Raw genomic sequence first — 16,710 nt, forward strand, 5'->3', positions numbered from 1 at the left:
GTAGAAGAGCCAGGCACCTCTGGGGGTAAGTCCACCACTACCTCCTCTATTTACCAAGAATTTGGTTTTTAAGCTCATTTAGCTTCCTTTTATCCTTTTGGCGCCTCTGTTCTCCTGCATAATATTGAGTCCACCCTGGGTGGAAGGTTGAACCCCCTTTTTCTCATCTACAGAGAGCGACTTCTTATTCCTGAGTGGGGTCAGGAAAATCTCCCCACCTGCCTTTACAGTGGTTGCCTAATGGTAACCCTGGTTTGTGAGTATTAATATTTACTCTATCTAGTAACCATTTACTAGTACATATTACACTATTGGGGCTCTTGGTGTTCCTTGTTTTTATCTGTTTGCATGCAAGCGACATTATCAATGACTGCTTTCTTACAGCACACACGTGAATTAGAAGCTTGCTAAAAGGCAAAATCATAATATTATCAGCATTATGACTTTACTAGCACTACTATGCAGTTCCGTACCATTGCAAGAAGATTCTAAAGCCAGCCATACATGATAAATGCTCGACCTGGCAAGTGATCAATCAAGGAGAAGCAATCCATCAATCTACCACCTTGCCCCATCGATCGGTAACAGACTTCAGTAGAAATCAGATTAAGGATTGATCAAACTGCTACCCCATTAACAATTTACTGCTAAGTACAGCACTGTGCAACCCCCACCCTGCTACTCCTGGCCCCACCCATTTCAGGGAAAAATGTACCCCTGTTCCAGTGGCTAAACTGTCCAAAGCCAATCTGAAGTTTACCACTCGGGTTCAATAGGTCACTGGAAGATTCAATTAAGGCGACTGAATTTGCTAGAAATACGGGCCAGTTTAAAGGGAACTAAAGTAAGAGGCATACAGTGGCTGCAATATGTATTGCCCATTGAGACGCTCGAGTCTGGTTAATCTCTGGCTAACGGCAAAGGTTTATGGCAATTTGACCCGAAGAAGCAGGAAATGCAAAATGTCCACAAAACGCGTTGTGACCCTACCGTTTGCAATAAACGTTTGAGCACATACTGAGTCATATTGGCTACCTTGTGATCTAACAGGAGAGATAAGCCAACCATACCTGTCCTGGTGTAACCGCTTTTCATTTAATAATTTTGGGCGCCACCGCCAACCAATATTACGGTTTACTCCTCTGGTGGGAGGTTGTATTTTTAGTGCAGTTCTTACTTTTTTCAGGGAAGTGCATATCTAGCAGGAGTGGGACCTTTTGAGGGCCCTTGCAGGTGGGAACGGGGTGGGAAATTCTCCGTAAGCCTTATTGGTGGTTGCATAATGCTTTACTTCATATTTCTTTGTTTCTTGATATACTGCACTATTGGCTCCTGGTTTGTCTCCCTTGTGTTTTCTTGGGCCAGGGATTTCCTTGGTCCACCCTCCTTCAATCTAGTCGGATGTCAGTCAGAAATATCTGAAGTTGTGATTTAGCTTAAAGAGAACCCGAGGTGGGTTTGAAGAATATTATCTGCATACAGAGGCTGGATCTGCCTATACAGCCCAGCCTCTGTTGCTATCCCAAACCCCCCTAAGGTCCCCCTGCAGTCTGAAATCCCTCATAAATCACAGCCACACTGCTGACAAACAGCTTGTCAGAGCTGGCTGTGTTTATCTCTATAGTGTCAGTCTGCTGCTCTCCCCGCCTCCTGCAGAACTCCAGTCCCCGCCTGCATCCCTTCCCTCCCTGCTGATTGGAGGGAAGGAACGGGGGCAGGGACCGGAGCTATGCAGGAGGCGGGGGAGCAGCTGAGACTGACACTACAGATGTAAACACAGCCTCACAGCACGGCTGTGATTTATGAGGGATTGCAGAGTGCAGGGGGACCTTAGTGGGGTTTGGGATAGCAACAGAGGCTGGGCTGTATAGGCAGATCCAGCCTCTGTATGCAGATAACACTCTTTAAACACACCTCGGGTTCTCTTTAAAGGAATGTGCAAAAATTCCTTTACAAAATCACTAAGTGCATAGTGATTGCATTTTGCAGTGTGTTTCTCATTTAGACAGATACATAGTTTGGTTGGGGGGGAAAAAAAAAAACATCCATCAACTCCAACCAGAACAGATGGACAACGAGATCTGGCTTGGAACTATCTAGTCACGGCACTTTCTACTCAATCTGATTGGCACAGTCCCAAATTGTATGCAATTTGCATGAAAACCCCATGCAACCCAGAATTATTACGATTTTGTGGACAATCCCTATTCCCACTCAGGGCATGGTGTGTGACTGCGGCAAAGTTGGCAAACACAAGCGAATGCAATTGCCTGGCACAGCGAATTGAAGAGCCCCATGTGAAAACTTTCTGCTGATTAGGAAATCACTGTCGCTGTATTATGACATCAAAACCACTGCTATATAATTTAGAATGTTTTTGTTGCATTATAGTAAGAGACACAAACTATCAATGGAAGCAGCATAATACACACAACTCAATAACACACCTGCATCTTGCTAGATAGAGCAGATACCCAACAGTTATAAGGGTTCGTTGGCACTACAAGAGCTTTTCTAAGCATTTTGTGATTTTAAAAGCTCTTGCTAATGCTATCCTATGTGTGTGTGTTCTCACTGGAGTGACGTGATTTTGTAAAAATCACCCATAGCATTGCATGAGCAATAGCTTTTCAAATCTCTAGCACTTAAAGAGAACCGAGGTGGGTTCTAAGAATCCAATTAGCACACAGAGGCTGGGTCTGCATATAATGGCCAGCCTCTGTTGCTATACTGTTTGCCCCAGTCTCCCCTCTGCGCTCTGCTGTGCCCCCATAAATCAATCGCCGTGCTAGCGACACACAGCATGTCGCCAGCCGGCTGTTTACATCTGATGTGTCATTCTCTGCCGCTCCCCCGCCTGCGTCCCTTCTCTCCAATCAGCGAGGAGGGAAGGGACGCAGCCCAGGAGCGGTGCTATGGAGGAGGCAGGGGGAGCAGCAGAGACTGAACCTTCAGATGTAAACAGCCGGCTGGCGACATGCTGCATGTCGCTAGCATGGCGATTGATTTATGGGGGGCACAGCAGAGCGCAGGGGGGAGCTGGGGGGGGGGGGGGGGGAGACAGTATAGCAACAGAGGCTGGGTATTATATGCAGACCCAGCCTCTGTATGCTAATTGGATTATTAGAACCCACCTCGGGTTCTCTTTAAACTCTTGTAGTGTGAATCAGCCCTTAAAGGACAACTGTAGCAATAAGACTATGGAGGCTTCCATTTTGATTTCCTTTAAAACAACACCAGTTGCCTGATAGTCCTGCTGATCTAGTTGGCTACAGTAGTGTCTGAATCACACCAGAAACAAGCATGCAGCTAATCTTGTCAGATCTGACAATGTTAGAAACACCTGATCTGCTGCATGCTTGTTCAGGGTCTGTGGCTGAAAGTATTAGAGGCAGAGGATCAGCAGGACAGCCAGGCAACTGGTATTGCTAAAAAGGGAATAAATATAGCAGCCTCCATATCCCCCTCACTTCAGTTGTCCTTTAAATACCAGCAGCAATATTTCATAGCTATAAATCAGAAATCATCTCTAATCTTAGGAAATTAGTCCAGCTATTTGTTACGTGTTACAAACCATCTTTTCTTGCACATCTAGACTGCTGTGCAGCAACTGCTATAATCAATAGTAAGGACAGGGATTGCTATACACGTTATTTTATTGCATGTAAACACTGCTACTAATACCCCTGACAACACAAACAGATACAAATCCTAATACTAGCAATTCATCTGAATGATATTAAGCTGCAATAAAGCAACACATTCATACAAAAGTATATGGGCCAATGAAACACACAGTATTTACAGATACAAGAGAAAGTTTTTTTTTTGGTTCTGAATGGAGATTCTGGTTCACACCATCAGACCCAATGCCAGTTACTACAACCGGCAGACTCCATACCAGTTACTACCAACAGATGACAACTCAGGGACTGTCTATATTATGACACGTTTATTAAAGATTTTCAGCAACCGGCGTCTTTTAAGCTGCAGCTTCCAGAATAGAGCTGCTTGTGTGCAGCAGGACTCGTGGGGAAGAACGAATACGGTAAGTTTTATTAGGCAATAGATTTGTAAGGGTCTGATTGCTGTGATCACTTCCTGCTTTTAGCAGTGCACTACAGGCAGCAAATCAGAGCCTTATAAACTGTAGACATGCATCTCCATCATGAGTTATGCTACACACACCATCATAAACGCTATTACAGAACACTAGCTTTCCACACCCCAACAATCTATGTGCCCCACTAACCACTACAAACTCTTCTCTGTTCAATTATTGCCCCTCCACAGTATTCTCTCTGAGCTCACATAATCACAGCCCTTTACCCCAGCAATTATAGAAGCTTCTATACTCTGTATCCCAGCAATCACAATCCCAGCTTCCTACTAGTGAAATCTGTATCCCAGCAATCTACAGCCCCAAAAGCACTCTCTGCACCCCAAGCAATCACAGCCCCTCTACAGTTCTCTGTACCACAGCAATCACAGCCCCTCTACAGCTCTCTGTACCACAGCAATCACAGCCCCTCTACAGTACTCTCCTTACCGCTGCCCATCACTGCCACCCTATACTGCTCCATACCCACCATGCAGTGTTCCCCTACACTCCTCTGGATCCCAGCCAATACTACCCCTCACAGCACTCTCTGTATCCCAGCACCAGTCTCTGCCGCCTATAGCACTCTCCTTTCCCCAGCAATAACTGCCACCCTACACTCCTCCGTAGCCCAGAGGCAGTGTTCCCCTACACTCCTCTGGACCCCAGCCATCACTACCCCTCACAGAACTCTCTGCACACCAGCAATCACTGCTCCCCTACAGCACTCTCTGTACACCGGCAATCACTGCCCCCCTACAGCACTCTCTGTACACTAGCAATCACTGCCCCCCTACAGCACTCTCTGTACACCAGCAATCACTGTCCCCCTACAGCACTCTCTGTACACCAGCAATCACTGCTCCCCTACAGCACTCTCTGTACACTAGCAATCACTGCTCCCCTACAGCACTCTCTGTACACTAGCAATCACTGCTCCCCTACAGCACTCTCTGTACACTAGCAATCACTGCTCCCCTACAGCACTCTCTGTACACTAGCAATCACTGCCCCCCTACAGCACTCTCTGTACACCAGCAATCACTGCTCCCCTACAGCACTCTCTGTACACTAGCAATCACTGCCCCCCTACAGCACTCTCTGTACACCAGCAATCACTGCCCCCCTACAGCACTCTCTGTACACCAGCAATCACTGCCACCCTACGGCAGTCGCTGCACCCCAGCAATCACTGCTCCCCTACAGCACTCTATACCCCAGCAATCACTGCTCCCCTACAGCACTCTATACCCCAGCAATCACTGCTCCCCTACAGCACTCTCTGTACACCAGCAATCACTGCCACCCTACGGCAGTCTATGTACACCACCAATCACTGCCACCCTACGGCAGTCTCTGTACACCAGCAATCACTGCCACCCTACGGCAGTCTCTGTACACCAGCAATCACTGCCACCCTACGGCAGTCTCTGTACACCAGCAATCACTGCCACCCTACGGCAGTCTCTGTACACCAGCAATCACTGCCACCCTACGGCAGTCTCTGTACACCAGCAATCACTGCCACCCTACGGCAGTCTCTGTACACCAGCAATCACTGCCACCCTACGGCAGTCTCTGTACACCAGCAATCACTGCCACCCTACGGCAGTCTCTGTACACCAGCAATCACTGCCACCCTACGGCAGTCTCTGTACACCAGCAATCGCTACCCCCCCCCCCCCCATACTCCATACAGGCAGTGTTCCCCTACACTCCTCTGGACCCCAGCCATCACCACCCCTCACAGCAGTCTTTGTACACCAGTCATCATTGCCCCCCTATAGAAGTCTGTATACCTCATCCCAGTAATCACTGCCCCTATACTGCTCTGTACCCCAGTAATCACTGCCCCTATACTGCTCTGTACCCCAGCAATCACTGCTCCATACTGCTCTGTACCCCAGCAATCACTGCCCCATACTGCTCTGTACCCCAGCAATCGCTGCCCCTATACTGCTCTGTACCCCAGCAATCACTGTCCCCATACTGCTCTGTACCCCAGCAATCACTGTCCTCATACTGCTCTGTACCCCAGCAATCACTGCCTCCATACTGCTCTGTACCCCAGCAATCACTGCCCCCATACTGCTCTGTACCCCAGCAATCACTGCCCCCATACTGCTCTGTACCCCAGCAATCACTGCCTCCATACTGCTCTGTACCCCAGCAATCACTGCCCCCATACTGCTCTGTACCCCAGCAATCACTGCCCCCATACTGCTCTGTACCCCAGCAATCACTGTCCCCATACTGCTCTATACCCCAGCAATCACTGTCCCTATACTGCTCTGTACCCCAGCAATCACTGCCCCTATACTGCTCTGTACCCCAGCAATCACTGCCCCCATACTGCTCTGTACCCCAGTAATCACTGCCCCCATACTGCTCTGTACCCCAGCAATCACTGCCCCTATACTGCTCTGTATCCCAGCAATCACTGCCCCTATACTCCGCAGTACCCCAGCAATTACTGTCCCTATACTCCGCTGTACCCCAGCAATCACAGCCCCTATACTCCTCTGTACCCCAGCAATCACTGCCCCTATACTGCTCTGTACCCCAGCAATCACTGTCCCCATACTGCTCTGTACCCCAGTAATCACTGCCCCTATACTGCTCTGTACCCCAGCAATCACTGCCCCCATACTCCTCCGTACCCCATTAATCACTGCTCCTATACTACCCCAGCAATCACTGCCCCTATACTACCCCAGCAATCACTCCCCCTATACTGCTCTGTACCCCGCAGGCAGTGCTCCCCCCGGTGGTGAGCTGCGGTCAGCCAGAGGTATGCGCACCCTGGGGCGGTGCAGGGAGCGGCCTGATGCGGTACGCATAGCCAGGGGAGCCGTGCTTTGTCCGCAGCATCCGGCTGGCTGCCCCGCGGCCTCCCGCTTCCCCGGTGATCCCGGCGCCCCTCCCCCTTACCTGCTTTCTCTATCTTCCCGGACATGTCCGCTGGCCCCGGTCTGCTGCTCGGCGTATCGGGGCTCCGGGCGGCTCCCAGGCTAGTGCAGCATGTCCCGGTGTGCTGGTGACGGCGGCTCGGTTCGGCCGGTGTGTGAGCAAATCCCGGGACTGCTCTGCTCGGCGCCGCCTCCGCTAATGTGGAGCCGCCAGCTCACCGCGCCCCCAGCGGCCCCCAGCAGTACTGCAGCCTGTGACCTGTCACTGAATGTACTCCCTGGGGACTGCCTGCCAGGCCTGACTTCTCTATAAAGGGTTACTCCACACACTGCCACATTCCAGACATGAATATATCATATATCATCACTGTACAAGCCATTATGTTACTGAATGCATTCAATATTTTATCTTGCTTTTGCTATAATGTTTTTTTAGAAGTTTGCTAGACAGCATAGAGACATTATACTAGGCGAGGTTTACATAAGGGGCGTTGCGTTCCCTGTAAGCGGCTCTGCACATTATCCACACGTTGTGTAGCTTACGGTGAAGCATACAGTCAATTAATAATTCGCTTCACTGTTAATGTGCATGTTTTGCTGTAACGTTATTGCATGCAGTGCATTACAATGCTGCACGCCGTTATACCGCAACGCACCAGTTGCACTGTGAACGCGTACCGCTTGCCAACACACTGCAGAGTCTGATTTTTATGATGAAAATGTATAGAATATTTGCCGTTTATGAAGGCAATCGATAGGGAACCATTATTTGGTCGATTGCTAAATAGGATAAAATCCATCCAAAAGTTGTTTTTTATGATCGAATTTGAAGAAGGAATCGTTCAGTAAATGTGATCAATTGCTAATTACCTTTCAATTTTTTTTTCAATCATAAAAAATCGCATTGAAAGATTGCATTTGGTGAAAAAATTGTACCATTAATGGGCACCTTTACAGATGCTGAAAAGTGGACAGAAACAGACACAACTGCGTTAGTGGGCTAAGACAAAGACCCCACCGGTGTAGCGGCCGACCTCGAGGCCGTCCTTACTGCGCCTGTGCGAGCACCGCTGTCAATCAAGATCCATGTTGTCCGTAGTGTACTGCACAGGCACAGTAGTTCTGCGCCTGGGGCTGCGAGCGGAGATGCGGCGTGGGACATGTCAGCTGCAAGGGGCTGGAGGAAGCCTCGGGTAAGTATATAAGGGCAGCAGTATTTAGCTGATGATTCCTTTAAGATTTCCTTTAACTTTGCCCCAGGACCCTTTAAACCATCCTAGTTATGGGGCCTACTCCTTCGTCAGACCCACCACCTCCCATCCCCACATAGAGCCGAACACATCTTTATAGCCTCAGCCCTGTAATGTTGCCCAAGAGATCAGGTCCCGATTCCTGTCAGGCAACACTGATTTAACGGGGCTTAAGTGGTCTACCACTGGTGGAACAGTCTCTCAGTGACAGGGGCCTGTCACTGGGAAATCTGTCACTCAGGAGCCTGCCACAGGGTGCTCTGTCACTAAGGGGCCTGTCACTGGGTGCTCTGTCACTAAGGAGTCTGTCACAGGGTGCTCTGTCACTAAGGGGCCTGTCACTGTGTGCTCTGTCACTAAGGAGTCTGTCACAGGGTGCTCTGTCACTAAGGGGTCTGTCACAGGGTGCTCTGTCACTAAGGGGCCTGTCACTGGGTGCTCTGTCACTAAGGAGTCTGTCACAGGGTGCTGTCACTAAGGAGTCTGTCACAAGGTGCTCTGTCACAACTTGCTCTGTCACTAAGGGGTTTGTCACAAGGTGTTCTCTCACTAAGAGGTTTGTCACAAGGTGCTCTGTCACTAAGGGGTCTGTCAAAGTAGTATTTGTTAGTAAGTGGTCTGTCACTGGAGTATTTGTCACAAATGGGGTCGTTCTCTCTCCTTTAAATGCTTTTAATGCTGACTCTGCTGCTTGATTTGAAGCTTCCTGATTGGTTGACCAACAGCCCCATGTAGGTGTAACTGTTGGTGGTCACCAGTGTGGAGCCATCTAATATAAATGAGGTGATAGAGGTTTTATTTAGGTTCTCCCTCTGGGACACCATCACTTTTGTTTTCTTTGGGTTGATGGGCAGTGCCCATGTGGTGCAAAAGCTCTCCAGTACTACCAGGCTATCCTGTAGGCACATCTCCGTTGGGGAGAGCACCAGAAGGTCATCTGCATACAACAGGAACTTCACTTCGGTGTCATGCCAGGGAGGTCTGGTGCTGAGGAGGAGTTCTGGGTTACAGCCAGTTGGTTGATGTATATGATGAAGAGCGTTGGACTTAGACTGTAGCCCTGATTGACCCCTCGTCCCTGCTGGAAGAGCGCACTTCTCTTTCCATTCACCTTCACACGCCATTGATTTCCAGTATATGAACTCTTGATGACATCATAGGTTCTCCCTCCTATTGCGCTCTGTAGGAGTTTTAGGAAAAGGCCTTGGTGTCACATACCTTCATAAAATCCTCAAGGCAGGAATATATTTTGCCACGTGAGGTGTAGGCCTGGGTCTTGATGAGGCTGTGCAGTGTGGAGATTGGTGGTGCAGTGGTTTGGCATGAACCTGGCCTGGCTTTGGCTGAGTACGTCCTGCTATGTGAGGAAGAAGAGGATCCTTTCATTGATGATGTTGTTAAACACTTTCTTCTCTCTCTCTTCTTTCTCCTCCTCTCTTTCCTTTCTCTTCTCTCCCCCCGCCCCCCCCCCCCCCCCCCCCCCTTCTTTCTCGCTTATCTCATCCAATTTCTCTCCATTTTGCTTCTCTCACTTTTCATGCTCATCCAGCTTGTTTTCCTATTCTATGCTTCTCCCCACTGTCTCCCTTCTGTAGTTCTCTCCTTTGGCTTTCCTCTAATGTCTACTCTGTCTTGATTTATTTCATTGATTGCTAGTGTGTTCACCCACAGCAGGACCCTTTCATTTCCACCTTTTCTTTCCATAGTGCATGACATTTACCACAAAGCAGAACAAGCATCGGTTTACCAGGATATTTGGTACACTACCACCAAAATGATCATACATAATTGGGTGCTTTTTCCATAGAAAATAAAAAAAAAGTGTGTGTGTGAGTGTGTGTGTGTGGGGGGGGGGGGGGGGGGGGTGAGTGAGTGTGTGTGAGTGTGAGTGTGTGTGTGAGTGTGAGTGTGTGTGTGTGTGAGTGTGAGTGTGTGTGTGAGTGTGAGTGTGTGTGTGTGAGTGTGTGAGTGTACAGTGTGTGTGTGTGTGTGGGGGGGGGGGGGGTGAGTGAGTGTGTGTGAGTGTGAGTGTGTGAGTGTGTGAGTGTGTGAGTGTGTGTGTGTGTGTGAGTGTGAGTGTGTGTGAGAGTGTGTGTGTGTGTGTGTGTGAGTGTGTGTGTGTGTGAGTGTGAGTGTGTGTGTGTGTGTGTGTGTGAGTGTACAGTGTGTGTGTGTGTGGGGGGGGGGGGGGTGAGTGAGTGTGTGTGAGTGTGAGTGTGTGTGTGTGTGAGTGTGAGTGTGAGTGAGTGTGATGTGTGTGTGTGTGTGTGTGTGTGTGTGTGAGTGTGTGTGTGTGAGTGTACAGTGTGTGTGTGTGTGTGGGGGGGGGGGAGTGAGTGTGTGTGAGTGTGAGTGTGTGTGTGTGTGTGTGAGTGTGTGTGTGAGTGTGTGTGTGTGTGTGTGTGTGTGTGTGAGTGTGTGTGTGTGTGTGTGTGAGTGTGTGTGTGAGTGTGTGTGTGAGTGTGAGTGTGTGTGTGTGTGAGTGTGTGTGTGAGTGTGTGTGTGAGTGTGAGTGTGTGTGTGTGTGTGAGTGTGTGTGTGAGTGTGTGTGTGTGTGTGTGTGTGTGAGTGTGTGTGTGTGTGAGTGTGTGTGTGAGTGTGTGTGAGTGTGTGTGTGTGTGAGTGTGTGTGTGAGTGTGTGTGTGAGTGTGTGTGTGAGTGTGAGTGTGTGTGTGTGTGTGTGTGTGCCATGTTGGGGGGCACAAAGCAGTAACCCTGCCCAGGACCCTACTTCAGCTTAATCCAGCTCTGAACCCAGCTCAAATACATACCAAATCTGTGCAAAACATGTCACTAAACATTATTAAAAAAAACATATATTGGTCCCACCTGTTTGCAGATAAATGTGTGAGCCACAGTGCCACATCATGGCCATCTGTATAACAGCAGCATGATTTTATACCTACCTGCTTGCAATACATGTTCAAGAGTATTTCCAGTATCATGTAATACCGGAGATAAACATACTTAAAAAAACAGAGATAAACATACTTAAAAGTTTTATACATACCTGGGGCTTCCTCCAGCCCTATCCGCACGGATTGCTCCCATGCCGCCGTCCTCAGTCTTCTCCATCTTCTGTACAGGGTCCCGTAACTTTGGCCAGCCGCGGCCAGTCTGCGCCTGTGCAGTAGTATTCTCCGCTGGAGAGAGACGGAGAGAGCGCACTGCGCTTGCTCAGCCTGGCTTCGACTGGCCGAAGTTACAGGACCCGATACAGAAGAAGGAGAAGAATGAGGACGGTGGCGTGGGAGCGATCCGTGCGGATGGGGCTGGAGGAAGCCCCAGGTATGTATAAATCTTTTAAGTATGTTTATCTCTGGTACACTAGGGAAGATCTGAGGTAACAAAAAAAAGTGCTACTTACCCAGGGCTTCCTCCAGATCCTGGCAGCCGTTATGTCCCTCTCTGCAGCTCTGCTCCCAGACGGTGGCCCTGGCGTGGTAGATGCCGACCTTGCCAGGGCAGCATCTTCTGCGCCTGAGTAAGCGCGCAGCCGTACTGCTCATGAGCACAAAGGCGAAGAAGATGCCAGATCGGCATATCCCAAGAAGGGGACCGCGGGCCACCGGCTGGGAGCGGAGCTGCAGCGAGGGACATATCGGGTAAGTAGAACGCTATTTTTTTTTTTACCTCTGATCTTCCCTTTAAAGCGGTATAAAACCCTGACATAATGTTCAATAAAAACATGTTTTCCTACTTTTTATATACCATACGGTTATCATATTTGCTTTTCTGCATAAGTATTATTATTCATTTAGAAATTCCCAAAGTACAGGTTTTTTTTTTTTTGCTCTGAGAGCTGACATTGCATTTTATTCATAACTGGTTTATTCATCTTGAATGTTGGACAGAAATGCTTTCTGAGAGTCTGACTGTGTTCAGGAGTGTCTGCACTTTCAGAGAAGTATTTACTTAACCTCCTTGCCGGTCTAATTCTCGCCGGCAAGGAGGCAGCACAGCACTTTTTAATTTTTTTTTTAAAACATGTAGCGAGCCCATGTATCAAGTGAGGAATGTAAACACAAGATTACATTATCTCCAGTTTGGATGAGTCCAGCTTTCTCTGCAGGGAACTTGTAAGTCCTGTGTTTAACTAATTGAATGCTGTTCTTGGGAAAAAAATGGTGGTAGTATATAATATGCTGTAAATAATCTTTTAGAGCAAAGAAGAAATGCTGGGTTTCATCCCGCTTTAATGCTGCCAGGATTCAGTGGTGTAGTAATAGGGGTTGCAGAGGTTGCGACCACCAGGCCTGGGCAGTCCATTAAACCGGGTGATGCTACTTTCTCAGGCGGCATCATGCGGCTCCAGCCCACCATCCTCCCTCCTGGACGCCGCTGGTTTACCTTCTTGAAATAAGCAGCGGCCACCTCCTGGAACAGGATAGTCTTGCCGGGTCCCCTTCTCCTGCTTCTATACCTTTCAGATGATCAGCAGTGACCTGCCGCAGTGAAGAGGAGAGAGTTTACCATAGCAGTGTGCATACCGGAAGTACTTCCTGTATACGCGTTCTATAGAAACCACTCTCCTCTTCACTGCGGCGCAAACAGGTTGCCGCTGATCTGAGGTCTAGAAGCAGGCAGAAAAGAGAATAAGTGTAAGGCAGAGAAGAGGATAAGTGTAGAGGGGTTGATCTGGCAGAGGAAGGGATAAGTGTAAGGCGGCTGATCTGGCAGAGAGGAGGATACGTGTAGGGCGGCTGATCTGGCAGAGAAGAGGATAAGTGTAGGGCGGCTGATCTGGCAGAGAGAAGGAGAAGTGTAGGGCGGCTGATCTGGCAGAGAGGAGGAGAAGTGTAGGGTGGCTGATCAGGCAGAGAAGAGGATAAGTGTAGGGCGGCTGATCAGGCAGAGAAGAGGATAAGTGTAGGGCGGCTGATCTGGCAGATGAGAGGATAAGTGTAGGGTGGCTGATCTGGCAGAGGAGAGGATAAGTGTAGGGCGGCTGATCAGGCAGAGGAGAGTATAAGTGACGGGTGGCTGATCGGGCAGAGGAGAGGATAAGTGTAGGGCGGCTGATCTGGCAGAGAAGAGGATAAGTGTAGGGCGGCTGATCTGGCAGAGAAGAGGATAAGTGTAGTGCAGCTGATCGGGCAGAGAAGAGGATAAGTGTAGGGTGGCTGATCTAGCAGAGGAGGGATAAGTGTAAGGCGGCTGATCTGGCAGAGGAGGGTATAAGTGTAGTGCGGCTGATCTGGCAGAGAGGAGGATAAGTGTAGGGCGGCTGATCAGGCAGAGAAGTGGATAAGTGTAGGGTGGCTGATCTAGCAGAGGAGGGATAAGTGTAAGGCGGCTGATCAGGCAGAGAAGAGGATAAGTGTAGGGCAGCTGATCTGGCAGAGGAGAGGATAAGTGTAGTGCAGCTGATCGGGCAGAGAAGAGGATAAGTGTAGGGTGGCTGATCTAGCAGAGGAGGGATAAGTGTAGGGTGGCTGATCTGGCAGAGGAGGGTATAAGTGTAGTGCGGCTGATCTGGCAGAGAGGAGGATAAGTGTAGGGCGGCTGATCTGGCAGAGAAGAGGATAAGTGTAGGGCGGCTGATCTGGCAGAGAAGAGGATAAGTGTAGGGCGGCTGATCTGGTAGAGAAGAGGATAAGTGTAGGGCGGCTGATCTGGTAGAGGAGGGGATAAGTGTAGGGGGGCTGATCAGGCAGAGAAGAGGATAAGTGTAGGGCGGCTGATCTGGCAGAGAAGAGGATAAGTGTAGGGCGGCTGATCTGGCAGAGAAGAGGATAAGTGTAGGGCGGCTGATCTGGTAGAGAAGAGGATAAGTGTAGGGCGGCTGATCTGGTAGAGGAGGGGATAAGTGTAGGGCGGCTGATCAGGCAGAGAAGAGGATAAGTGTAGGGTGGCTGATCTGGCAGATGAGAGGATAAGTGTAGGGTGGCTGATCAGGCAGAGAAGAGGATAAGTGTAGGGCGGCTGATCTGGCAGAGAAGAGGATAAGTGTAGGGCGGCTGATCTGGCAGAGAAGAGGATAAGTGTAGGGCGGCTGATCTGGTAGAGAAGAGGATAAGTGTAGGGCGGCTGATCTGGTAGAGGAGATGATAAGTGTAGGGCGGCTGATCAGGCAGAGAAGAGGATAAGTGTAGGGCGGCTGATCTGGCAGATGAGAGGATAAGTGTAGGGTGGCTGATCTGGCAGAGGAGAGGATAAGTGTAGGGCGGCTGATCAGGCAGAGGAGAGTATAAGTGACGGGTGGCTGATCGGGCAGAGGAGAGGATAAGTGTAGGGCGGCTGATCTGGCAGAGAAGAGGATAAGTGTAGGGCGGCTGATCTGGCAGAGAAGAGGATAAGTGTAGTGCAGCTGATCGGGCAGAGAAGAGGATAAGTGTAGGGTGGCTGATCTAGCAGAGGAGGGATAAGTGTAAGGCGGCTGATCTGGCAGAGGAGGGTATAAGTGTAGTGCGGCTGATCTGGCAGAGAGGAGGATAAGTGTAGGGCGGCTGATCAGGCAGAGAAGTGGATAAGTGTAGGGTGGCTGATCTAGCAGAGGAGGGATAAGTGTAAGGCGGCTGATCAGGCAGAGAAGAGGATAAGTGTAGGGCAGCTGATCTGGCAGAGGAGAGGATAAGTGTAGTGCAGCTGATCGGGCAGAGAAGAGGATAAGTGTAGGGTGGCTGATCTAGCAGAGGAGGGATAAGTGTAAGGCGGCTGATCTGGCAGAGGAGGGTATAAGTGTAGTGCGGCTGATCTGGCAGAGAGGAGGATAAGTGTAGGGCGGCTGATCTGGCAGAGAAGAGGATAAGTGTAGGGCGGCTGATCTGGCAGAGAAGAGGATAAGTGTAGGGCGGCTGATCTGGTAGAGAAGAGGATAAGTGTAGGGCGGCTGATCTGGTAGAGGAGGGGATAAGTGTAGGGGGGCTGATCAGGCAGAGAAGAGGATAAGTGTAGGGCGGCTGATCTGGCAGAGAAGAGGATAAGTGTAGGGCGGCTGATCTGGCAGAGAAGAGGATAAGTGTAGGGCGGCTGATCTGGCAGAGAAGAGGATAAGTGTAGGGCGGCTGATCTGGTAGAGAAGAGGATAAGTGTAGGGCGGCTGATCTGGTAGAGGAGGGGATAAGTGTAGGGGGGCTGATCAGGCAGAGAAGAGGATAAGTGTAGGGCGGCTGATCTGGCAGAGAAGAGGATAAGTGTAGGGCGGCTGATCTGGCAGAGAAGAGGATAAGTGTAGGGCGGCTGATCTGGCAGAGAAGAGGATAAGTGTAGGGCGGCTGATCTGGTAGAGAAGAGGATAAGTGTAGGGCGGCTGATCTGGTAGAGGAGGGGATAAGTGTAGGGGGGCTGATCAGGCAGAGAAGAGGATAAGTGTAGGGCGGCTGATCTGGCAGAGAAGAGGATAAGTGTAGGGTGCAGGCATGCTCAGATGTACCAAAATTTGGTTCGGGTACATTCGAATTCGGGTCCGCATGACATTCGAATTCGCCTTCGACCACGAAATTCGGTTCGAGTTCATATTCGGTTCGAGGTTGCGCCTAAAAATTCGTTAAAAATTCGTACTCGTGAATTTGGGGGTTTTTTGTGTGTTTTTTGTGTGTTTTTTGTTTTTTGAAAAGTGAATTCACATTGAAATAGGTGTACTTAAAAAAAACAAAACTATCACAGGCAGCAGGCAATGCATAGTGTGGACCCTGGCAGTGGGACCACTGACAGCAGCAGGATAAATACAACAGCAGCAGTAGGAGGAGGAGTGACGTGTGGCACTGACAGCAGGCAATGCATAGTGTGGACCCTGGCGGTGGGACCACTGACAGCAGCAGGATAAATACAACAGCAGCAGTAGGAGGAGGAGTGACGTGTGGCACTGACAGCAGGCAATGCATAGTGTGGACTTTGGAGGTGGGACCACTGACAGCAGCAGGATAAATACAACAGCAGCAGTAGGAGGTGGAGTGACGTGTGGCACTGGCAGCAGGCAATGCATAGTGTGGACTCTGGAGGTGGGACCACTGACAGCAGCAGGATAAATACAACAGCAGCAGTAGGAGGTGGAGTGACGTGTGGCACTGGCAGCAGGCAATGCATAGTGTGGACTCTGGAGGTGGGACCACTGACAGCAGCAGGATAAATACAACAGCAGCAGTAGGAGGAGGAGTGACGTGTGGCACTGACAGCAGGCAATGCATAGTGTGGACTCTGGCGGTGGGACCACTGACAGCAGCAGGATAAATACAACAGCAGCAGTAGGAGGTGGAGTGACGTGTGGCACTGGCAGCACGCAATGCATAGTGTGGACTCTGGAGGTGGGACCACTTACAGCAGCAGGATAAATACAACAGCAGCAGTAGGAGGTGGAGTGACGTGTGGCACTGGCAGCAGGCAATGCATAGTGTGGACTCTGGCGGTGGGACCACTGACAGCAGCAGGATAAATACAACAGCAGCAGTAGGAGGTGGAGTGACGTGTGGCACTGACAGCAAGCAATGCATAGTGTGGACTCTGGCGGTGG

At 49.9% G+C, this 16,710-nt stretch overlaps 1 protein-coding gene across 5 annotated transcripts in view; it reads right to left on the minus strand.

Moving 5' to 3' along the window:
• RAPGEF1 (Rap guanine nucleotide exchange factor 1) overlaps positions 1–7,227 on the minus strand; it is a 215,100-nt gene extending 207,873 nt beyond the window's left edge. For 3 of the 5 annotated variants that reach the window (XM_068248875.1, XM_068248873.1, XM_068248872.1), the window contains exon 1: positions 7,031–7,227. In XM_068248875.1, coding sequence (XP_068104976.1) covers positions 7,031–7,055 — 25 coding nt within the window. In that variant the 5' untranslated portion in view covers positions 7,056–7,227. The remainder of the gene's footprint in view (positions 1–7,030) is intronic. The other 2 variants (XM_068248877.1, XM_068248876.1) reach the window with 1 other exon arrangement.
• Positions 7,228–16,710: the final 9,483 nt, after the last annotated feature.

Source organism: Hyperolius riggenbachi, chromosome 8 (assembly GCF_040937935.1).
Source record: "Hyperolius riggenbachi isolate aHypRig1 chromosome 8, aHypRig1.pri, whole genome shotgun sequence".
Taxonomy (NCBI): Eukaryota; Metazoa; Chordata; class Amphibia; order Anura; family Hyperoliidae; genus Hyperolius; species Hyperolius riggenbachi.